Source organism: Eutrigla gurnardus (assembly GCF_963514095.1).
Source record: "Eutrigla gurnardus genome assembly, chromosome: 2".
Classification (NCBI taxonomy): Eukaryota; Metazoa; Chordata; class Actinopteri; order Perciformes; family Triglidae; genus Eutrigla; species Eutrigla gurnardus.
This window is the reverse complement of record NC_139916.1, coordinates 28278880-28303789: the sequence shown is the minus strand read 5'-3', so window position 1 is coordinate 28303789 and position 24910 is coordinate 28278880. Positions and strand designations below refer to the sequence as shown.

Genomic DNA, 24910 nt, shown 5'->3' with positions numbered 1-24910 from the left:
TAGTCTTTCTCTTCGTGAGTGGGTGGAATACATGAATATTTAGTGTCCACATATCCATTACGAGCATCAAGTCGCTAGATGATCCACAGAATGTCAAACACCAGGACATGGATCCAAGAGTTTTGACTTGTCCATTGGTAGTCAACATGTTTATAGTGTTTCGGTCTAACCAGTGACATTGTTAACTGGTGACTCACAGTTGAATGGGTTGCTGTTGAAAACTCCAACAGAACGTAAGAGTCCTCGTAAAAGCCTTCAACATGTTTGTAATGCATCTGTGTTTATTAACTACCACATCCATTTGCTGAAGTTACTACGATGTATGATGACATCGGCTGTCAAAGGGTCTGTTATTGTGACCAACTGGCAGAATATTCATTTTAATGCAGAAGGTTTAATCCCAGCGGGGAGCAGCATGCTGACGATGTGCCTGCTGTTGCTGTTAGTGGGGTTAAACGGTGGAGGTCACATGACACACACGCACACACAATGATTTAAGCCCGGAAGCACTGTATTCTAATCCGACATCCATTCATACAAAGAGTGTTTTAACATACATAGATAGAGTGAGAACACCTGCATTGTTTGTATGGTGTGTGTTTTTTAGCGGTTAGCGACAAGTGAGAGCTAGCAGCCAAACTTCTAGTAAATCTTTTTCTGTCTCAGACACTGCCGACAGATTAAATCACATTTTCCCTCCCCTGAAAGGTATCAGCAGGTATAAACCAACATGACAGGAAGGGAACGAAACTATAATGTACGGCAGCACATAGGGACCATTTTCAACACGCATGCAGAGCTGGTAATAGAAACTATTCATTGTTCGGAGAGAGAAGCAGAATTTCCACTGTGTTGTTTCAAAGATCTTTTTTTGCGACCGAGACAAAGAAAATGAAGGAAGAAGAGAGTGAAGACAGGAAGGGGGATACAGGAATTAAAGTGAGGGATAAGGATGTGGAAGAAAAAGTATGCTGCAGTAGTGAAGAATAATGATAAATACACTGTGCCCTTAACAAACAGTCAAACCAGGCAGAAAGCAGGGGTTGAAGACTGACAAAGACAGATACATGAGACAGGATGGAGAGAAACAGAGGGTAAGAAATACAACACTGATGGAGAAGAATGGAGAAAGCTGGTTATGACAATAGCATGAGAAAAAACCAAGAAGGAAAGTAAGAAAGGGATCTGGGGAGAACAGAAAATGTGTTTTACTGTCCGTCTGTTTGTTTTTCTCATCATCAATATTGATGAGGTAAAGAGTTAATAATTGATAAGAGTCCTCCGTCCTCATAAAACCAAATCTAATCCTACAATCTCTATCATTCACATACAACAGGGTAGGAGAGGAAATATGGAGGCCGCCTTTACAAAATAATCTAATTACCAAGCTGGAGATGCAAACATTATTTATTCATTTTATTTTCAAATATTTTATTGAATCATAAACTGAAAAATGATTGTATGTTCCCCAGGAGACATTACTTGTCAGAAAAAAATGAATTTGTCTCTTCACTATTTGACTGATTTCTTCATCTGTCAGCAGCTGAGGCAGTTTCAGATTTACCCTGTTGACTCTCAGGATCATTTGGATTCTGGAGTGAGGATGTTCACAGCCAGGTCTTTGAGCTCTGAAAATACATTTTCAAACCAGCTTGTCATATTTTGTGATGTTGTGCCTACTGGCATCTATTCAGGGCCACAGGGTCATCGAGAGACCGGGACACAGCATTACAAAACACACGTTTATTATGAAAGAAAATCACTGTGTAACCTGCAGTTAATTTTGTTTTAGACATCGTCTGGGATGCTGTAGCACCTTTGCCCTTCTTATTAATAGCTGCTTGTGATGTTGTTGAGAGCTATTTTATTTTTATTCTCATTATCAGCCTCATTGTGTGTGTGTGTGTGTGTGTGTGTGTGTGTGTGTGTGTGTGTGTGTGTGTGTCTTGTACTTGCTACATAGTGCAACACATTTTTGAGGGCATTTTTTGTAAAGTGAGGACATTATGGTGTATCCCCAAAGCACTTTTTATGGTTCAAGTTGTCATTAAGTTTAGATTATGTTAAGGGTTGGGTAATAGCTACACAGATCATTAACTAGATATAGTTAGCTATGTTTATAGTTTATTAGTTAGATATGTATCTAATTAGCAAGTTATCTAGGTAGCCAGTTACCCAGCTAGCTAGTAGGCCTAAGTTAGGTAACTAGTTAGCTAAGTAGCAAGCTAGCTAGATATCTAGTTGACTATAAATGTACTTAGCTATTTCCATAGTTGTTAGGCATGTTAGTTATGTATCTAATGTAATTAGCTAGGTGGCAAGTTAGGTATCCAGTTGGCTTTGTATCTAATTAGCTAGGTGGCAAATTAGTTAGGTACCCAGCTATAATTCCACTGCTTTAATGTTGCACTTGTCCCAGTACATTGTCTGTAAAAAAATTGTCTTTATTCTGACAATATCAATGTATTTTCCTACGGTGTGATCAGAGTGTGGATGAAGCATTACGTTGTTGAATGTTAGGATTCAGTCTGTCTCTCTTGGCTTCATAACGTTTTACTCCACTGATAGTTGTTACTGTAAAACATCACCTCAGTGACTCCACCACTTTACAATTGACTTTGTACGGTCTCACCAGCTACAACGGTACACATGAAAAATGTCCATCTTGCTATTTTGATTTGAATACTCTATTTTATTTCTCAGGGTTGTGGTCAGGTTCGGAGAAAGGGAATGCATCATGTCAATGTGGATTCTTGTAAAGACACAAGTACAGGGATGTGTGTGTGTGTGTGTGTGGGTAGGTGGGTGGGTGTGTGTGTGTGTGTTATCACCTCATACTCCTCCTTGAAGCCGTAGCCCTGTCCACATTTCATCTGGGTGATGTGCTGGAGGAGGTCTGCAACTCTGATAGCTGGCTGAAACTGACCTGCTTGGAACTGACCTATTACAGAGAAAGAGATGCATATATAAACAGGAAGTGTGTGGGAGGTAGGGAACGGGGAGGATAGATGGAAGATCTTCAAAATGATCAGACCAGATTGTAGCTCTGATCAGTCTTCATGTAGTGAATCCAGTGCAAAGCTAAATATTGTAAACGGTGTACATGACAAAGTCAATGTAAGTACACAGATGACTAATTCAATTCTATTACTTCTATGTAACGAATAAGATAAGACATTTTATGGTAAGCAGTAAGCATTCTCTAACTGTCCTAGCATGACCTAACAGAGTAGTTTAAGGTCTGTGTTATGTATGCTGATGCTTCAAACTCGGAGCTTTCTGAATATCTGTATGAGCTTGAATGCATCAATACAAGAGGTATTCAACAAGAGCCACACTCTCATTACGCCCTTTAGACCAGGTCTTACCTACACTTGTGAACCAAGTGTATGTAGGACTGTGATTGTTTTTCCAAACACTTTTAGAAAACAACGACTGTTACATTTGAGAGGTTTTTAGCATGAGACCCAATTAACATTAACTTTAATGAACTGATTGAACAGAAAGACTTAACTGGCTACTTGACAAACTAAATAACTAACTTCCTGCATGACTAACTAAGTCACTGTGAAATAATGAAGTGAAATAATGACTTAATGACTATCTAAATGGTAAAATACTAACTCGCTAGCTAACTAACAACAACCAAGTGAACATTTACCAAGTTAACTATCTAATTAAGAAACTGGATGACTGGATAACTGACTAACCAGCTAACTTAATGTCTGACTTGATTAGCTTACCACATAACTTATGCATCAATTAATTAGTTAAACACATGAAAGACTAGCTTAAAGGCTACTTTGCTAACTTAATTACATGACTGACTAGATGGCTACCTGACAAGCTAGCTAACTAATGCCCAGGTTAACCAACTGACTAATTAATTAAGCTAATCAAATGAGATGCTGGCTGCTTAACTAGAACACTAACTAACTAGTCTGGCTTTGCCAGCCCCGTCTCCACAGTAGAAGGGTCTGGCTACAGTATATCACATCTTCGGGATCGGGGGAAAACATGCTCTGGCTGGTTTGTATTTCTTTCAACCAATCACAATGGTTTTGGGCGATGCTAAGATTCGGAAGTTGCTGTGGTGCGGCAGCAAAATAGTGTCAGGAGGAAACTTGTTTCTATGGAACATCAAGCCTTGTCAAAAAAATGTCTGATTCCCTGCAGAAGAAAACTCTAAATAAAACCTTAAAAAAACGTATGTCAACTGTGTGACAAAAACAAACAAAAAAATTTGATGGGCCCAGCGATGAAGTCTGTCTATACTTGAGGTAAAGACTCTGGAGGAGCTCACTGGACTAATGAGATAAACAGACAGTTTGCTAGCTGTTTGTAGCTCTAAACAAATATCACCAAAGCTGGTGTGAAGTGGAACGGATCGGTACGTGCGTCAAGCCATTGTCACCGGTTCATGCCGCTGCCAGAGTTAAGAGATGTATCAAAACAACTCCAACTGATGATGGCCGTGTCAGAAAATGGATCAACATTGGGTGTAAGTCAGTTGCTACCTCTGAGGTTGCTGCTGTCCTCCAGGTGTTGATCCTGAGCCTTAATTTCCTGTTATCTAGACTAGACTACTAACTAACTAACTCACTATTAAAGCCATTAAAGAGTAGTGTTTACTCACCACTCTGGTAGGAGAGCTCCACAGACTCACAGCCTCCATAAGGGAAACTCTGAAGGGTGAGAGAGGGCTGGGCGAGCGATGGCTGGCTGCTATCTGTTAAAGGAGAGAGAGGTAGGGGTGTAACCATGACAACCCACTTACACAAGGTAGGCAGGTGGTAATAAATGAGTCATCAACAGGGTCACTACTAGTGTGTGTGCGTGTCCGCGCGTGTGTGTCTTGTAGATCTGATGGGACAGATGAGAAGAAAGCAGAAGAACCATGAAAGCAAGGAGGAATGAGAGAAAGACATGATAAAGGTGAAGAAGTAATGGCAGAGAAGACAGATGATGAGTAAAGGTGTAGGAAGGAGTGAACATCTGAAGAGAACTGAAACTGAAAACCAGGTTGTTCTTCAATTGACTCCTTCACTGCTTCTGTTTTTTTTTACAAAGTAGGGATCCTTTGTAAATCAATCCGATCTCCAACTGATGCTTTCACTTGTCACAATTTCAATTTCATTATAATTTAATGCAAAACCATGATGTATTTAATTAATCTAGTAGTTTGTTAACTGAACTTAACTATGTAGTTTTGTTTTGTTTGTTACGTGTTTCATTCTGTTTAAAACTGCTCGGTCCAGAGAGTTCTTACATTTCCTTGGCACATAATTAAGAGTGTAATTTAGTTGAATAAGAATGTCTCACACACACACACACACACACACACACACACACACACACACACACACACACACACACACACACACACACACACACACACACACACACACAGACACACACACACGCACACCTCCTTTATCTCAGAGACTGAAACCTTCCTGGCAGCTGCCTCCAAGGTCACAGGTGTGTGTATGTGTGTTTGAATGTACATGTACACGTGGATGTGTGTGCTCCTGTATTAATAAGTGTGTGCATTTGCATTCAATAGGTGTATTTTGTGTACCAATGTGTGTGTATGTGTGTGTGTGTGTGTGTGTGTGTGTGTGTGTGTGTGTGTGTGTGTGTGTGTGTGTGTGTGTGCGTGTGTCCCAAGGTCAAATATGCATTAAGTCAGGCATGAAATGGAGTCATAGCAGCAGCTCCACAGCACTGACTATGATGAAGACATCTCAATGCTAATGGGGAGATTTATTGACCTCCCGGTTACAGGAGGCTGTGTGTGTGTGTGTGTGTGTGTGTGTGTGTGTGTGTGTGTGTGTGTGTGTGTGTGTGTGACATAGCGACATATGTAGATTTTTTTGAGTGTGTGTGGCTGGTATATGTTTGATAGGAGAGACGCATTGATAGAGAGATGTGTGTGTGTGTGTGTGTGTGTGTGTTAATGTTACTGCAGTCCTTCATGCTTGGCAGTGAGCTCTATAAAGTTCCCTCCTCCCACCAGGTGACTTTATTAAGACTCAGTTATGGCTGACTTCCACTCACAGCATCACTGTTTTAACTCTTAAATCCTGTCTGCTTATATATTTTACATTTTTCTAGATTAGAATTGGACAATATGAACACTTTATATCACAATTTTCCTGCCCAAAATAATTGCCATATTACCCCAATCATTGTCAATATATGAATTAACTCTTAAAATGGCACTAAAAGATCCTTGTATCAATTTCCATTTTATTGTGAAACAAATCTCTTTATTGTGTGACAGATTTTTCATGAAAAACAATCAAATAGTCATAAATGATAAGATCTTATTTTAGGCTATAAAATAAGTTGATTATACGTAATAAGATTCCTGTCTCAATAAATGATAAATAAGTCTGCATCTCTCTCTGTCTGTCTTTCTCTCTGTCAGGTCCAGCTTCACTGTATTGCTGCAGTCGGCTTGCTGTAATTCTCTTTGGTATGGATGAGAAATCACTCTGATATGTGAAACATATTTCAGCCTGTGGTGGAACAGTGAGCTACTAGCAGAAGAGTGCACAAGTAGAAGTGTATCTCAGCTGAGAAACAAGAGAATGAAGACCAAATATGTAGAAGATGAAGGAAATTAAGAGATCCTTGAGCTCATCAGAAGCTGCAGGTGAATCATGTTAAGCCTCAATTTATAATGTCAAGAACATAAGAGGCTACTTCTTCACAGTTATCTTCTATCTTTCACTTTGATTAGATGGAACTTATTAAGATGTAGGCCAACTTGATGGTATCAACTATTAACAACAGTTCTTTTCTTGCCCTGTTCATAGCTTACAGCCTTTTAATCGCTTTTTACCTTACTGGTGTTTGCATTTCCAATTCAGATATGAGCAAATATGAACGTTTGTTGTCTACAGTTCATGTAATGATATAAAATACATTATGTTTAGAGCGAAGCATGATGATGCTAACTTCCTGTTGGACTAAATACACATGTCATCACTGCAGGGGTGTATTCCAGCAGGCTCAACAAACTCTGAACCTAACACTGAACTCAGTCCACCAACTCTGAGTTTTCAGTTCCAGGTTCAATCAACTCTGAATATGTCAATTTTAATCATTTCACAAACGGAGTAAATATAAATGGCTCTTTCAACACAGACATATACTTCTTAAGAGCTCTGAATCTGGATTATGTCTGTGATATGAATATGTTGAAAATGTAAGTTGGAGAATATTGTGATCGGTAGGAAAAACAGTAATTTCCTTCCAAGTAATCAAAATCCTCTCCCGACGTAAAGCTGCTAGAATCACTTTTATTTCCATATCGATTAGGTTGACGAGGAAAGGACTGCAATTTTTTTCAGAGTTCAGATTCCGGAAAAAGTCGGAGACATGTAGGAGAAACTCAGGGTTTGTTGAAGCAAATCTGCCAGCGAGCAGGTTAGGTTCACAGAGTCAGTAACTATGGTAACTGACCTAAAGGTTAAGTTCACTCTCTTTCTGGAACGGAAAAAATCAGAGTATCCCTCTTCTCAGAGTTTATAAACTGAGAGTTGATTGAACTAATTCAGAACTGCTGTTCTGAAACCGGAAACTCACAGTTGCCCATCTCAGAGTTGGTCAACCTAGAGTTCAAGTTTTGACTCAGAGTTTGTTAAACTTGCTTCCTGAAACGGGCCCCTGGTCTCTAAACCAGCCTGCCTGATCATTACACTCTCAGAAGAACTGACGTAGTTCATGTAGCTATTTCTGATGAAAGAGACCTCCCAAGATGGTGAAAGGCCAGCTCAGACAACCAGAGATATACTTGTCAAAGGAAGTAGGATGTGAATATCAGCTGTGTCAAGATGTGACTGTCAAAGAGCAGCGAGACTTAATCTACCCTGAGCACATAAAGGTTAGCATTACTCTCTCCCAACCCCACTCTCACCTTCAGTTACCCAGCAGTGCCCCATTATGGCCACACAAATGACTACCATTAACTATAATCACCTTACATGCAGCCTATAATGCTACACTGAACTAGATGGGGGGATAATTGCCCTCCAGTAATGCTGGGGAAAAACTACTTCAAATAGACAGAAAATGAGGAGCTCTCTGCACATGAGGCAACTCTTTCTTCCTATTCTATTGTGCAGCGGCAGAGTTATTACTGAAAATCAAGTGCATCTGAAAAATATCCAATAGCTGAATGTGTTCTGGTGGCAGGTGTTGAATATTTTACTTCAGTGAATTATGAAGTGAACTTTTTTAATAATACTGTAAATTGATGAATCTAACGGTTATACTAAGGGCTGGCTCAGGCTTGACTTGAGCCAGCCTTTAGTTCTGCTGTTATAGGCCTAGAATGCCAGAGGACTTCCTCATATACACTGAGCTCCTCTCTCCTCCTCTTCCTCTCCATCTGTATTACTCGTGTCCCATTAATGATTGTTACTTATATAAGCAACTTATTGACTTCTTCCCAGGAGTCCTTGCTTTCTGGTCTCCTTGGCTTTTCTGGATAAGGATTACACCGAGACCACCATTCCATAATTTCTATCAGTCATTTTTACTGTTATAGTCATTCCAAAATAGCAGCTGCTGATGCTGCTGTTGTTATTTGTAGTCATATTTCTAGTTTTACTGCTACTATTATTATTTGTATTAGTCACTTTTCTATGATTATCATTCTAGCTGTTACGCTACTGTTGTTGTTTCTACATTTTAAAGGGGGTAGTTTCTTTCTATCCAGTGCTTCCTCATGAGGGAATTTCTGTAAACTATAGAGAAGCATCGAGAGATGCTATATATGAATCTTGAGTTAACTTCTATTATTACTGGATGCTGTATAAATAAATGTAATTACATTTAAATATTGAATTTCTTGTCCCCTGTTCTAAATGTTTAATATAATTCGGTCCTAATCTGCGCAAAGACAGAAATGAAAATGGAATCCTGATTGTTTCTGTCCACTCTGTGTATTTTATTTTCACAGCACATAAATGTCCATTTTGTGCAAAAATATGTAATAAAGCTGGAACAAGCACTTGTTAACTCTTGTATAAATATTAAGACCTGGGATGAGAATATTTCATTGAACAATTCATGTCTCTGTACATGAAACCAATAGATTGCATTGACAGAGAGTTATTATAGGCAGATCAAGGGACACAAACCTCATTTCTAATCTTTTAATGTGGAAGTTAAACATATGAGTAATATTCTTCACCTCAGCATTTCTCCTTTTGTAAATTGCAAAAAAGGTGTTTCTCTGAGTCAGCTCAACACAAAAAAGCCTCAACCAAAGCCAAAACAAATTATTGGTTTAATTGCCTGATCTTTGTGGGTTCTGGCTGCCCTTGAAAAACAGCAATGTGCTGGAGTGTTTAACTTCCAGATCCAGTTCTTTGATTTTCTTCTGGGGGTCTGAGGCTCCGGGGAAACCTTTACATAGGTCTTCGCTTCTATCAGGGTATTTGGTCGACTGTGTGGAGCTAATTAACATCAAAAAGCTCCTGATTCATGGAAAAACGTGCTAACAGCAGTGAAGGGTCGTCCTTGGCCGGCCACAAATGGCTGACGCTCGCTTTGTGAACTGACAAGGAACAGAGTTGCGTAACCTTTTAACATACATGAGTGTCTGGAAAATAGATTTTTAGAAGAAAACGTGTTTGCACATGAAATGCACGCTGTGCTGCGGTGGTTTCTACTGATCCAGTGGATTTACGTCACATTAATATTAACACTGTGCTGCTGCAGGTGTAACTTTCCCTGTTTATGCATATTGAGTTTGTGCGTGCGTGTGTGTGTGTGTGTGTGTGTGTGCGTGTGTGTGTGTTACTGTTGGCTCGTATATTGGAGATTTTGTGAGGCAGTTTGTGTGTGTGCATGAAATCCCATTTCCATAGCTGAGAAAACACCTGAGCTAAGGAGAAAGCTTCATGGTTCAAAAGAAAGTATGCACACACACACACACACACACACACACACACACACACACACACACACACACACTGAGAGTTAAACCCCCCTCTGCATTGCATACTGGATTTAGCCGAGCTTTGATCCCTCAGTCTGTCACTGTTGTCTTAATAACTTTCTTCTCTCTCTGCTCTCCTTCTCTATTACAGTAGGAAACGATCCTCCCTGGCACCATTATCCTTTTTCAAAAGCCTGAAAGGTATTGGAATGTGTCTAAATGGTGGATTCTTACTTTGAAAGGGAAATGTTTCCTATCCATTTATTAAATTATATAATATCCTCGGAGGCAGTGCCAGATAGAAAGAACAACATAATGGACTCGGTGGAAGTCAAAGTGTTAAAAAGGATCATGTGCAGAAGCTTTTTTCATTTCAGATGATGATTTATCGGCACTGGTTATTTTCCTCATTGATAGGTACATAATATACACCTTAGAAGCATTAAATTCCCCCACGTTGGTCCTGATGGTGCAGGATGACGATCCCCAAAACTGTCAAATCAACATCCAATTTACTCTTATGGGTCGTCAATGTGAGCAGAAGAAGAACTAACATACAAGAATGTATATTTTTTACCCCCAAATGATCCAAACTACGGGTGTGAAAGCAGCCCGACACCTTTTATCATCTCCTGTTTGTTCTATTTTAAATATTTGTTGTGGAAAGCAGGTTTTCCTTCACGGCAGTGATGAAAGTCGTGTTTTACATCTTGTCTTTGTATCTAATTGTGAGTGAACAGATGGTTTGACAAAAGGCTAACGTCACTCTGGAGATGTTCCTCAGTGGAGTTGTGCCATTGCACAAAGCGCTGGAGCGTTATTTTACATTCTGCTTCATCATGTCTTGATGTGCATCAGCAAATGGCACAGAAACCTGTGTCGACAGTAAATCAGCTGAAAGAGGAAGAGAGGAAAGGATGACAGAACAGCTGATGAAGAAAAAGACAGAAAGAAGGGATGGAGAGTGATCAGATGGGTTTATTTTTTTGCTGAATCATCGAGTGAAAGTCATTGAAGCTGTTTCATTATCTGTGTACGAGCAATCAAAGTAAAACATCTCCTGATTCTTGCTTCTTGTTTAGGCCACCTGACTTTTCCAGTGTTGGTACATTCCCTAAATATCCGATTGTGATCAGCCGCTTTTTCAGCCGGCGTTTCTCTTTCTCAAGTGACCGTGGTATCTGGTGTCACTCAGTCACGGTTGCCTGTAGTTATGGCAGAGTGCCTTGATTTCAAAACTTACATTTTTAAATCAATTGTAATTCAACCATGTGAGTATGATTGAAGCAAAACATTATCATCAGTGTTGACAAGCAAACGGATGAGTTTGGCTGAAAAACACCAGTTAACACAGTCACTTGTTTCACTGAAACAGCAGCACACAGATGTCTACTATCTTAGAGAATGTGTAAATAGTCAAAGTGACAACAACACAAAGCAGTTTGTCTCAAAGAGACGTTCAGCTGAGAATTCAGCTCAGTTCATCAGTCTCCACCAAGAACCTGCTGCTGAACCAGATCCTCCTCAACAACACACATGTAGCAGTCATCACCTAACAAGACCAACTGCTGAACCACTCTGTTCAACCGTTATCTACTATTTCTCTCTGCTTGAATTTAAATAACGGAATCAGAACGAAAACAACTCCTACGTGCCACACACGCTGTGATTTGAGAAGTCGAAGAGGATGGAGGAGATGAAGGAGAAGAAGAAGAAGAAGAAGAAGAAGAAGAAGGATGATGGATGGATGAGAGGAGGTGAGGCAGGAAGTTGAAGAGCTGGCTGCTGGCTGATAAGGTTTATCACATTAAACACTCTGTGTTGTAAAAGGAGACAAATGTCACTGCAGCACTTATAACTGAAGAGAGTGTGAGTGTGTATGTCTATGTTAACTGGTCTACTTGGCACACGTGCACACACACACACACACACACACACACACACACAGACAAACACACACACACACACACAGACAAACAGACACACACACACACACACACACACACACACACACACACACAGACAAACACACACACACACACACACACAGACAAACACACACACACACACACACACACACACACACACACACACACACACACACACACAGAAAAAAGGTTTCAATCTGTGTGTGTGTGTGTGTGTGTGTGTGTGTGTGTGTGTGTGTGTGTGTGTGTTAGTGATTGCTCATTTAGTATGTTACCACTCTGACACTGTTCATGTGTCAGAATGTGACCTTTCTTTAACTTAACGTCCCTGGTTCAGACTCTGTGACATAATCCTGATTCTCTCCGATGAGAATCATAAAGTTTTGATATGTAAGTGTGTCGCAGTCAACGCTCACAGGTTAACAGCTGTATAACTTATTAGGATTTATAATATAAAAACTAAGATGTAAACAAACACAAACATGGTTGATCCATTAATTAATCACCAGTGTTTACTCACCTATCGAGCTTGTGGCTGGAACTGGCTCTTTAGACACTGAACACATCATAAACATAGACACACATAGAAAACATAGAAAAACACAAACGTCAGTCGGAAACAACAAAGCCGAGGAATTCAATGTTTACTGAGAAAAACATGAGAGACAAAATAAAATTACAGAATAATATTTAGCACATCGCCAACAATACAATTAGTATACCAAAACCATCAAATCATTACAAAGATGCACAAACTGAAAATCATGAGCCGGTTCTAGTCCTGAGATAACTTTAGTTGTGATATGACACTATAAATATAAATGAATTGAAGAGGATTTGTTCTCTTAATACAACATTCGTTTTGTAGCTTATTGTGCGCACAAAACATTATTTGCAACTGAAATACAGTACTTTAGAAGTCGTGCAGAACGACACAAGAAAATATAAAATCTGTGTGCATGTACGCTAAGTTGGTTCAAATTTCATGACTATTCCATAAACCACTGCAAGACTGTGTTGAGCATCCACTTCCTGGTAAGGACACAAAAATCATCTGATCAAACAGGCTGCCTGGAATCTCCAATGTCTTTCATAGCAATAGTTTGTCCAGTGAAGCTGTACAGACGTCCACATTCTCTACAGCCAATGATTCATTTCCTAAAGCGTCTTTAAAGACTAAGTGTGCGTACCTGAGTAGTAGGAATTCAGCAGGGATTTGCTCTGCAGCGTCTTGCTTCCCTGCACAGAGAAGGAGCAGGCAGAGGGGGAGGCTGGGGGGGAGGGGGGGATAAGAGGATGAAGAAACAGTAAGAAAAAAGGTGTAAAAATAGTGGCAAACAAGAGGAGATGCATGTTGAGAAGTAAAAACGACAGGAGGGAGGAGAGGAAAGATGAGAATAGCGGAGGAAGCAGGAGAGAGTGGAAGAAGGACGGAGGAAGGTAGGATGACAGAAAGTAAAGGGCACAGCAGGAAACGAAGAAGAGTGCAAAGGAGAAAAAACAACAATCAATCATCACAGGACGCAATTAACAATGAAAACACACACAAAGAAAGATCAATCCTCCATATTGAACAGTACAATCCAATACCACTAATGGCACCATCAACACAAGCGTTATCGAATTTAGTAAAGTGTTTCCATCTCAACGAGCGTCAACTCAAATATGACATCCTCTCAATATTGGTCAATACGGGCAAGTGATTGTGTGCTTGACTGAAGAATGAAGGTTCAAACTTAAAAGAAGGAACCAATGGAGAGGAATGTACCACAGTCGCCAGTGGAGAACAGGAAGTGATTTCCAGTGGTCGCCACACTCCACCATGTTATCAAGCTGATGGGTGTCAAGAATAACAGCAGGGTAAGTCAGCAGTGAACGTCTCACTTCAAACCATGATTTGCTATGTTCCTGACGAGTGATGACCACTAGAGTTAGTGACTCCTCCATAGGAAAAAGTACTTTGTGAAAGAAACATCAAGATGGTTTATGAAAGGAAAAACCAACATGAATATGTATGTAAGGTGATCAGCCATCATGGGCCACCAGAATCTCTCATTTTCAGGGAAACTTATCTTTTCTGGGTTCTAGTTCTGTTTAAACAACAAAACTACATCGTTAGGTTTTAATACAAAATTATGGTTTGGATTAAAATTACTCTGAAATTGAGCCAAAACAAAAACACAACAACACTACTTTCTTCTTCTAATGGGACACTCACATCAGTCTCCTTGTGAAGTCCTGTGTTTTTGACCCGTCCACCACCCAGACTTCCACATACTCCTTAATAATAATATGCATAATATGATTGCCTCAAAACAGCTGTTTCAAATGTAAAAATGTAATGTTGTCAACACAAACAACATGTTGTTTGCCCCGAGATATGAACGCTGGTATCCTGGTTTAAAGTCCTGTGTTAGATTGACCCTTCCACATCCTCTTCATAAGCCTGCCAATCAGAACCTGGTTATCCAAATAGGTAAGTAACTAAGTACAGACATGAGTCAAAATGTGCATAACAAGCCATAATGAAATGCAAGACAATCAAGTGGAGACTACTACTAATTGGTGCAGTGTTACTGTTGTCAATAAGAGAAGAGATACAGGCATGTATGAGCCTCTTTCATTCAGATTTCAGTTTACCAATGTGTCTTCAATGGCAAAAAAACCCAGATCTGAACAGCTGCTTAACATGTGTTAGATACAATACTTAACAAAATCATTGGGGCAACCACCAGAACCTCCGTCTTATCTGAATTGAGATGTGAAAAATGTTCACCTGTCCACTACCTGATAGCGTGAAGACGCTCCGAAGTCGAGGAGCTCAGATAAATGAAAAGCCTCACTGGGTTTGGACGAGAAGTGGAGTTAGATATCATCCACAAATAAACGATGCACAATATTGAATCTGTTTAGAATCTGTCCCAACGGTAAAACATATCAAGAGAGTAACAGAGGCCCCAGGATGTAGCTAGACACCGTAAGATAGTGGAGAGGAATTAGACACAAAGTTTCCAATAAGGAAAGTAAAACCTCTGCCAGTTAGACACAATGAACACAAAGAGACGGTAACATTTCTATCAGTAAGATAAGATGAAAGTCAGTTGTGTTGACTCACAACCATGTTTGACATACTTCAGTGAGCAGCACAAGAGTGCCTATAGGACTAGTGTTATAATATGGACTGGACAACTGGTGGAGTCTGACAATCGACCAAGCTGGTTCAAAGTCTCTTAGTAAAATGTCTCCTGTCTCTCGGCTGTCTTTTTTCCCCGCCCCCTCTCCCATCCTTCCCTCCCTGCTTGTTCATACTCATTTCTCCCATGGCACTTTCCTCTGCTTTCCATCCCACAATGCATTCTATATGTTGTTTTTTTCACAGTAGGTGTGTAGCCAAAGTGGAAACACAAGCAGCTAGGAGGGATTGTCAAACAATTAGCATTATAGCACACATACTAGCTAGTTGTTGAAAAGTTGTAAATGCATTAGCTCACTCTCCTCCCATGGGGTCTGTGGAAGTAGCCACTTATAGCATCTCTTCCTAGTGATAATAGGAACTGAAACGGTACTCAAACTCGCCATTTTCGTTCTCTCTGTGGCAATAAAGCCACAGGAAGAAGAACATGGCTTCAGAGGAATGTGCAGAGAGCAGCATGTAATTGGGATAGTAGTCAAATGCCTCACAAGAGTCATCATGTGAGGGTTTCTGTTAGCATGACTGTCGTTAGCTATATCTCCAACGGCTGTAACAACACATGTTAGTGGCTAAGGTGTTTTTAATTCCAATCTGAAAACACAGACGTAAATGGAGTCCAAGTGTTCCTGAAATGTATGCATTTAGGGGAAACTGCTTCCTGTTTTAAGGTTTAAATGTTAGCCTCATTAAGTGGAATGCATTTTCTCAGGATTAACAGCACTGTCATTGCCTGTTTTCTACAATTATCAAGAAATAAAATGTACAAAGGGCATGCAAAGGATGATACAAACCTGTTTTTATGTTGACTAATGTCTTAGAAATTAATGTGACGATAATTTCCTGATGTGAAAATTATGCCTATTTCTTATCCTTATTCTGTTCAGCCTGGTCTCCTAAAAAAAACATTTTAAACCTTTTGTGGTGGATTACGTTTGGTCTGGACGTATCACAAATTAGTTAAAAGGAAGTCCACATCGGGAGGAGTTCTGGGTGGTAGATGGGTCGAAAGCACAGGACTTTCAGCAGGCGACTGATGTTAGTGTCCCATTAGAACCAAGCATTTTGTTGTGTTTTTGTTTTGTTTTGTTTCATAGTTATTTTAATCCAAACATGGGGCCCTAGTTTCGTAGACCAGGCGCAGTCAGCTTTCAGCGCACCTGCGGGGTGTGTCTGGACAGTCTGGACAGCCGATTCAGATCTTCACCAATCAAATGAGCTCCTCTCCTCTCCTTTAATGTGTTAGGGGAGGTTCAGTGCAAGTTCCGTCACTTGACAACCCGATGACAGAAGCAGCGCCGCCGCTCCCACCACGCTCATCACGCGCTGTGCGCGCGTATCATAATAATAACAATGCCCATATTATAAAAAACAGGAGAAAGAGAGGGAGATGTTTTGGTCCGAGAGGCTGAGTTTCCGTTACGCGTGCCATCCGCCTTTGATCTGACGTCAGATGTGACGGGACAATCTATATAGATATAAATTCACGTGTTGATTCAATTAGTTGCATTAAATAGTGTTTGTTGTGATTATTTATTGCATTTAAATGTGCCTGGAACTGTGGAAACCTGCCTGTGAGGTCTCGGTGACGTGTGCGCACTGCGCGCCGTCAACCAAACTTCCACTCCGCCAGCTGTGATTCGCATTGAATGAATGGACTTTATTTACGCCTTGCGCCGAAAGTAGACCAGGTCGGAGCTGGCGAGCTTTCAGCGCAGTCTCGGCGAGGCTTTTTGCCACGAAACTTCCGCTACGCCAAGCTGAATCTGTCACAACTCCCCCTGCTGTGCCGCCACACCCATCTTGGCGCAGGCGATCCACCAAACTGCCAAACTGACGGTGCGCAAGGCTGCGCGGGTCGAAACTTGCATTGCGCCGGCTCCGCCACCCTGCGCCGCCCTGCGCTGCGCCACGAAACTAGGGCCCATGATGTTTTTTACTAAACCTAAATATGTCGTTTTGTTGTTTAAACCTGACCAATGTAGTGTTTCGTTTGTTAATTACGTTTCGATCCGGAAAAAAAAAAAAATCTCTGCAGACATCACTGGGAGTGTAGTTTCGTTGTGTGGGAACGTAATTTTTGTTTTCAGGTACAATAACCAAATTTCCCTACAGCAGATAATTTAAGTTTTAACTTCTACTCTCCATTGCCCTTCCTCTTCCTTCCTCTCCTCACTCCCCCCCCCCCCTCTCCTTGTACCTCCAAACAACATATTTTCTCCTCTCTCTGAAATCCCTCTCGTCTCATGTGTACCGGCACTGTATGCTAATGCACCTCAGAAAGCAGCTCAACTTTAATACAGTGAGGGGTGTAGCTGCATACCAACAGAAATCTGCTTTGGCAGCAGAGTCCTGTGAAGATAACTGGTGACAGGGTGAGAAGGCAATAACATAAAAAGATTATTTGCCCTGCAAGGGTCCATCCGAGGAAATATTAGTGGGTCCTCTACCTTGAGTCAGCGTTTCTTCTCCGTCTCATTAAGACTGTGCCTGGATCAGTGGCTGTGTGTCTGCACAGGTTGTGAAATAGTCATAAAATACAACCTTTTGGTTTAATTTTCAAAGTTAATTAGGATCCTTTTTTCATGGTGGAAACTAAACTATATACATCACATGACTATGCAACATTGACAGCTGGTGACAGACCTAACGTTGGTTTTGCCATTGTTTTCTTATTGTGTGAACCCAACGTTGGCTTTGTTGTCTAAAGCCAAGTTGGCTTTGTCGTACTTACTGAGCTGCAAGTAAAACATTGATAATTGGTTTCACTCACGAAATCAAAAGATTAAAATATGTGACTTTTTTCAGAAGTGTCATGACACTGTGCGAGTATGTGTTTGTTTCCTTCTCTCTTTCATCATAACATAGTATAACATACTGTGAAAGACAACTCTGATATGACAGTTAATCGCCATAAATCCTGAATAACAAGCTAGCAAGTGACACGGCAAAGACGACCAATGTATAATGCATGTTTATTGAATCTGCATGTGCTGCAATAGTCTCTCTGGATTGGGCCTGACATATTTTTTCACATCGATCCAAAAATGACTAACAAGGGGGGAAAGTCCAAACTTCATTTTGTGCTCCACATCTAGGTGAAGAAGCATTTTCAATGCCAAAACTAGATTTGGCCCCAAGCAAGGTCTAGTAAAGTCTGGCTAGGAGCAAAAAATAATCCACAACTTATAAAATAAACATAACTTTATCATATATTTAGGTCCCTGGAGGCAGTAAACACTGAAACCTTTATTCTGCATCTCAGCCAAAGTGTAATCTAGTAGTAAGAAAAGAAACAACCAAGGTCAAGAAAAAAGGAAGCAAATGCCCCCAAATCCAACAAGGCCTATTTAAAAGCAAAGCCAAAGTAAACTTTTTAAATATCAGAGCATTTCCGTACATTCAAGGTCCAGATATAAGTGCCCTCTGTAAGTGTTTTCAATGCAAAAACATTATTGTACGTCAGAATTGCAGCACGAACAGTTAGGAGGAAGAGAGCAGGCAATTACAGGCGACATTAGCCTGCTACTTAGTCCCTTTACCGCACCCCTGGCTTTTAGCGGCCAAGCACTCCCAAAAGGCCAGCCTGACATTTTCAAGAGAAAAATACCCTTCAGAGGGGCCCTGTCTAATTACCCTGGACACTCACACGCAGCATTTGCAGCCACATAGCAACCAAATGTAGGCTGTGCAGACATTCAGAAGATTGCAGCTGAAGACAAACTGATGCATTAAGCCAGTCTCACATCAGTTTGAATATTTACATCTACTGATTCGTATTGATGGACACACATTTTCCATTTTATCCCTGTGTTGCTCAGCAACAAACTAATGTATGTTGTTTTTGGAGTATTATTTGCACTTAAACCATGTTGATTTTCCTGTCAATCAGGATGACATCACACTCCAAAAACAATGTTGACTATACACTGACAATTAAACCAACGTTAGGTTTGGATAACAAAACCATGTTAAGTTTAGACAACAACACCAATGTTAGGTTTAGACATCAAATCCAACATTCGATTTAGACAACAAAACCACTGTAAGGTTTAGACAACAACACCAATGTTAGGTTTAGACATCAAAACCAATGTTAGGTTTAGACAACAAAACCAATGTTAGGTTTAGACATCAAAACCAACGTTAAGTTTAGACAACAAAACCAATGTTAGGTTTAGACATCAAAACCAACGTTAAGTTTAGACAACAAAACCAATGTTAGGTTTAGACAACAAAACCAACGCTGCAATCCCAGCGGTGTAAAACGGACTTGGGAGCAAATCAAATAAATATAAACACATAATTCAAAGTGGTCAGTAGGCTGTACGCTGACAAAGAAAAGTCTTTCCCTCCGATGAGAATCTGTATCTCTCATATAAACATCGTCAGACACAGACAAAAGGGTTTTGCCGGTCTCTGTACACTCCTACGAGACCCTCTCACGATCCACCGAGCTTCTTTTTTTTTTTTTCTTATCCGCGCACCAAGAGAGCTGATTGGTCAGTCGGCGGTGTGTTTCTCCACGTTGATTTCTTATCAGGAACATAACCTGCTCCGGAGCAGGTTAGCGCCACAGCATAAGTTACCATGTCCAAAATTCCGAACTATCCCTTTAAGTTACCTCGCTAAGCCCAAATCCTGCCTCGTAGTACAGGCCCCAGGCAACAAAACCAACGTTAGATTTAGACAATAAAACAACGTTAGATTTAGACAAAACCTCTGAGTTAGGTTTAGGAAAACAACACGTCACTTAACTCACGCTGTCCAAAAATGGTCTGGTGGTTAAAAGTCCTGCAATGTTGGACCCATCCACCAGAAGTCTTTCTCAACATTTAATACTATGACACTAGATCACGATGTTGCATTACCATGTGGAAGCGTTAAGTTAATGTGTCCACCATGAAAATTCGAATGAATTTCCATTGACATTTTTTGAGCTGAGAAATTTGAAAAATTGACAATCAGTGTCTGTAAACATGAAAGGAATATATTGTGTCCAAGACTTTTTTACTATACTAATATACCCATTTCTGCACTTAGACATTGTTGGTGAGGCAGCACAAATCAGAAAAAGTTGAGGGGACAGATTTTTGAAAATGATGACAATAGCACTAAGAATGATGGAGGCCAGTGAAGCAGCACAACATGCTGCTGATATTTGTAAAAGAGGAACATATGGAGCTCTATTATGAAGTCAATTTGTCCACTATTTGAATAACTGGTTCTGTCAAAATGATTAATGGCACAGATATATTGTTTATTTGTATTTTCTCATGAAGACAAAAAAAAGGTTAACATTTACTACCAATCCTCAGATGTATTCTACTTTGGTTATACATTTAGCATACATGATTGCGATGGTGCCATCTGTAGTATGAACATCCAGACCAGGAGCACAGGAGCTGTGGACTTACTGAACCCGTTGAGGTCCTGGTTGGAGGTGGAGAAGGGGTCATCTTTGTGCAGCGTGCTGACTTTGGTGGTGCTCTTATCCGCCGTGGTGACCGGACCCATCTCCCGCTGCTGGGTGGAGCTGCTGGCCGTCTCCTTCTGCTTCTTTGCCAACTTTCTGTAGTGGTACGAACACATACACACAAGCATACACAAGCAGGTATATTTACACACGTATGAACAGAATGAAGATGAATTCAAGGAGACATTTTTAAACATGTAATGAACACAGATGAGACAAAATGTCCACATGAGGATGAACACTGAGTTTGATGCATCGAAAAACACATTCTAGTTTTTTTAACACCAGGAAAATGGACTGCCTCACACCTGTCCTTAAATCACTGCACTGGCTTCCTGTGTGTAGAAGGATAGGTTTTAAAATCCTGTTACTGGTCCACGAGGCACTGAATGGTCTCTGGGTCTAAATACATCTCAGCGTTACTTGTCCGTTGTGAAGCATCCAGACCCCTCAGGTCATCTGGGACCGGTTTACTCAGGGTTCCCGGGATCAAGACCAAGCAGGGTGAAACAGCATTTAGTGTCTTTTGCTCCGCACAACATTATAGTTTACAGCAGCTTTCTCAAAAATGTACCCATTTCTCCTGCTTGTTTTATTGTTTTTGAATCGCACTTACTCTTTTTTATTCTATTTTAATTATCTACTTATTTTACATTTGAATGTCTGTAAAGCACTTTGAATTACTTCATGTATGAATGGTGCTATACCAATAAACTTTCCTTGCCTTAACAGAGTCTCACTTTTTATCAGTGCAGACAGACATATATTGATGCTGTGAACAAATGGTGTTGTAAATGTTGGATGTTTATTGCCAGTGTTCACTTTACATTTACAACATCTTTTTAAGGTCCTGATTTTTGTGCCAGACTGACAAGAAAAAGCTTAAGCGAATTGTTTTTATATATTCAAACATCCCCCTGTCTTCAGAAAGTTATTCTCTCTGTGTCAAGGCTTGTGAGCCAATAGAATAACAACGTTGGTATCACGTGTTATCTTTACGTGGTCAGGGGTCAAGAGTCTTGACGGATTAGGTCTCATTCATTTTGAAACACCGCCCCACAAAGAACCCAAATGTATAGTACATGTTGTAAAATGAATTGATAAGGGGAAAGATTCATCACTTGACATGACTGAGTCTGTCTGAGTGTCACTCCACTCGACCACGAAAACACAGGTGCAACGAACTGGCAACCCATTGCACGTCGAGCAACAGCTGTGTTGTGACCTGAATGCAATGGAACAGGGGAGTGCGAGTGTGACATCTACTAGCTGGATGTTTTCAATGTTGTCATTAGCACCTTAAGATACTTAAGTTGTGACACAATATCATCACAACACTCAAGTCATGACACGGAAGGCACAACATGACATTATGACGCTACTTGAGTTACAATAAGATGTGTGTTAAGTCACAATGCAATCTTATTGGGATTTTAAACATTTTGTATTGAAATAACACGTCCCATTTTTAACTGCAAATTATGCTGTTAGACAACATCTGTCTTAACTTGATGAAGTTTCCACTCGGTACATATCACTTCAACCATTTCATTGTTTTTTTTTATCTCCAACTTCCTTTCAAAAACTTTACCCCAGAACCATGTTGCTCATGAATATTGTATCATTAAGTACACATGTGATGTTTGTCAATATAAAAGGTAAAGTATCAGTGCGTCGTAGGTTTATCGTTGTACCATGTAGTGTGAAACCGCTCAGTTCACCAGTTATACCAGAAAATGAGACTATATTGACGTGTAAAAACTATCTTTTAAATTGACAAACAGCATATCTGTAATTCATGGCAAAACTAATTTGGAAATGTTGGACTTTCCAGGTTGTTCCTTCCAACATCTTTAAGTTGTTCTTTCCAACTCAACCTGTGATTTCTGAGCTGATTTAGCAGCTCAGTGAGAAGTCGTAGGTCTATATCTTGAGTACATTTGGAACAAGGAACTGCTGTTCCACAAATGTCACACGGCTTTAAATTGCACATTAAAAGATTAAACGTGTTAAATAAGTCATTTCATCTGATTTAGTAACATTTTTTTTTGCTTTGACATTTGATTATTAAATACATGGTATGTGGCATTATAAATCAATGGAAGTTATTCTTACAGCAGTTTTAAACTGAATAAAACTGAATAAAAGTTTACACCAACAATGTCCATGAACTCCGCTTTGGGCTCATGCAAAGTCGTTTTAGGAACTATAATAAGAGCCCTATACGACAATTAGTACAGCTCACTTTGCTCAAACTGGTTTCAAGTGTTTGAAAAACAATAAATATATTCAAGATATTTTTGGTTTGTCAGTCGAGAGCCTCCTGAACAACTAACAACAGAAGTCAAATCAAACGGGACACTAACATCAGTCTCTTGGTGCAAATCCTGTGTTTTTGACCCGTCCACCACAAAATATGTTTTCCTTGAAACATAATTCCCAATGTAGATTATTTAGAGTGGGATTTCCTGCTTTAGTTCCAGTAATGTTTGGGGTTGACGATGAGCAATGTTTTTTGTTCATTTTTTCTCAGTGCTACATCCAGCTAGCACTCACAGTTCCTTCACTCAACCACGACAAGTTCTGTCCCTTCTAAAGTGTGCAGCAACATAACTCTGTATAGAGTGAGGATCCGGCTCTGCCCACACACTGGCAGAACACAGCGACCCATTAACAACACGGTCTCTCTTGGTGGCTGCTGTGTTTGCAAATGAACCACAGATACCATCACTAATAGTGTATCAGTATCACTTCACTTTAAAAATCATCTCCTTTGAGTCACAGAATAAAAAAAAAACACTTATTTTTTCGAAAAGTCAACAGCAAATCCTCCTCCAGAATCCACCAACACACTTCAACTTCAACGTCCTTTAAGTGTTTACAGTGGGCTGTGTGCGTGCGTGCGTGTCTGTGTGTGTTTGTTCTCGTGCACAAGCATTTGCTTTAAAGCAGTTATGTGTATGTGAGCAAACACTTGATCTCCAGTGTCAGTTCTGTGTGTGCTTGACGGAAACTGTGTGTGTGTGTGTGTGTGTGGTGTTTGGCTGTTGGTGCATGCTGGTCTATGAGTGGGTGTGTTTCTCAGTGACCGATCACGAAGCAGCCTAATACGCCCGCTGACGTGCCGAAAGAAACTGGTCACTTCAAGAACAAAATGACTAGAGCTAACAATTTACGCTGGTAACGACTGATGTGACAAAATGTCAATGTATCCTTTCAGTTTGACACGCGACACTTACAGCAGTCTGCTGGACTAACGGTGACCATCTGTTTGACCATTCGCCCATCTCCCCCCTTCCGTCCCTGTGTAGACTATCTCTCTCTTTATACTGCATCTGTTCTTTTCTACCCATAATGCAGTGGGTGACTGCGTTACATGCAAATGTTCCACTTTAAACGAGTGTCAGTGTCTTACGCCAAGAAGCACATAGCAGCGAGAACAGGTTCGATGAGCATTTCCCTTCGGTGTTGGATGTAACTCATGGAATGATATTATGAACAGAATTCCTATGGAGGCTGGATATTTAGATTCATCCATGTGTTAGTCAAGTGTGTGTGTCTGGTCATCAGATTCTGACAAATCACAAATAAAATCTATTGGCTCTGTGTTCAGGGAAAAAAATTGTAAATTTTTTGTGTCTCTCAGCACAAAAATTATGTAAATTTAAAGTTGATTAGGATTATTTTTCATTCGAACTAGTGACGTAGGACTACATATTGAGAAAGAAATCTTATGCAACTTATATGTTAAACCTTACGTTGGTTTTTATTTTCTAAACCTAACGTTGGTTTTGTCGTCTAAACCTAACGTTGGTTTTGTTGTCTAAACCTAACGTTGGTTTTGTTGTCTAAACCTAACGTTGGTTTTGTTGTCTCAACCTAATGTTGGTTTTGTTGTCTCAACCTAACGTTGGTTTTGTCGTCTAAACCTAACGTTGGTTTTGTCGTCTAAACCTAACGTTGGTTTTGTTGTCTCAACCTAACGTTAGGTGTTGTTGTCTAAACTTAACATGGTTTTGTTGTCTAAACATTGCATTTCTTGGTGTTGGATGTAAATCGTTACTTCACAATCCTCCATTGTAACATAATTTCTATGGAGACTGGCTGGTGTGCATATTTAGTTTCATGTTAGTGTGTGTGTGTGTGTGTGCGCATGCATGATAATCTCTACTCGCTGTACCAATTTGTATCTACAATCCTTTTTTTTGTGTGTGTGTGTGTGTGTGTGTGTGTGTGTGTGTGCATCATTGCAATTGTTGAGCCCTCTCTGGGTCAGAAAGCAATAACTGAGAGGTCAGATATGAAAGCAACATCTCTTTTCATCCTCTCATATTTCTAATACACAATACACAATACTG

At 40.2% G+C, this 24910-nt stretch overlaps 1 protein-coding gene across 1 annotated transcript in view; it reads right to left on the bottom strand.

Annotated features, from left to right (window-relative positions):
* ptprt (protein tyrosine phosphatase receptor type T) overlaps positions 1 to 24910 on the bottom strand; it is a gene marked incomplete at its 5' end in the record, with an annotated part of 328852 nt that overhangs the window by 49421 nt on the left and 254521 nt on the right. Inside the window, 5 exons of the mRNA XM_084025273.1 lie at positions 2832 to 2941; positions 4637 to 4729; positions 12407 to 12442; positions 13077 to 13157; positions 20494 to 20648. Coding sequence (XP_083881399.1) covers positions 2832 to 2941; positions 4637 to 4729; positions 12407 to 12442; positions 13077 to 13157; positions 20494 to 20648 — 475 coding nt within the window. The remainder of the gene's footprint in view (positions 1 to 2831; positions 2942 to 4636; positions 4730 to 12406; positions 12443 to 13076; positions 13158 to 20493; positions 20649 to 24910) is intronic.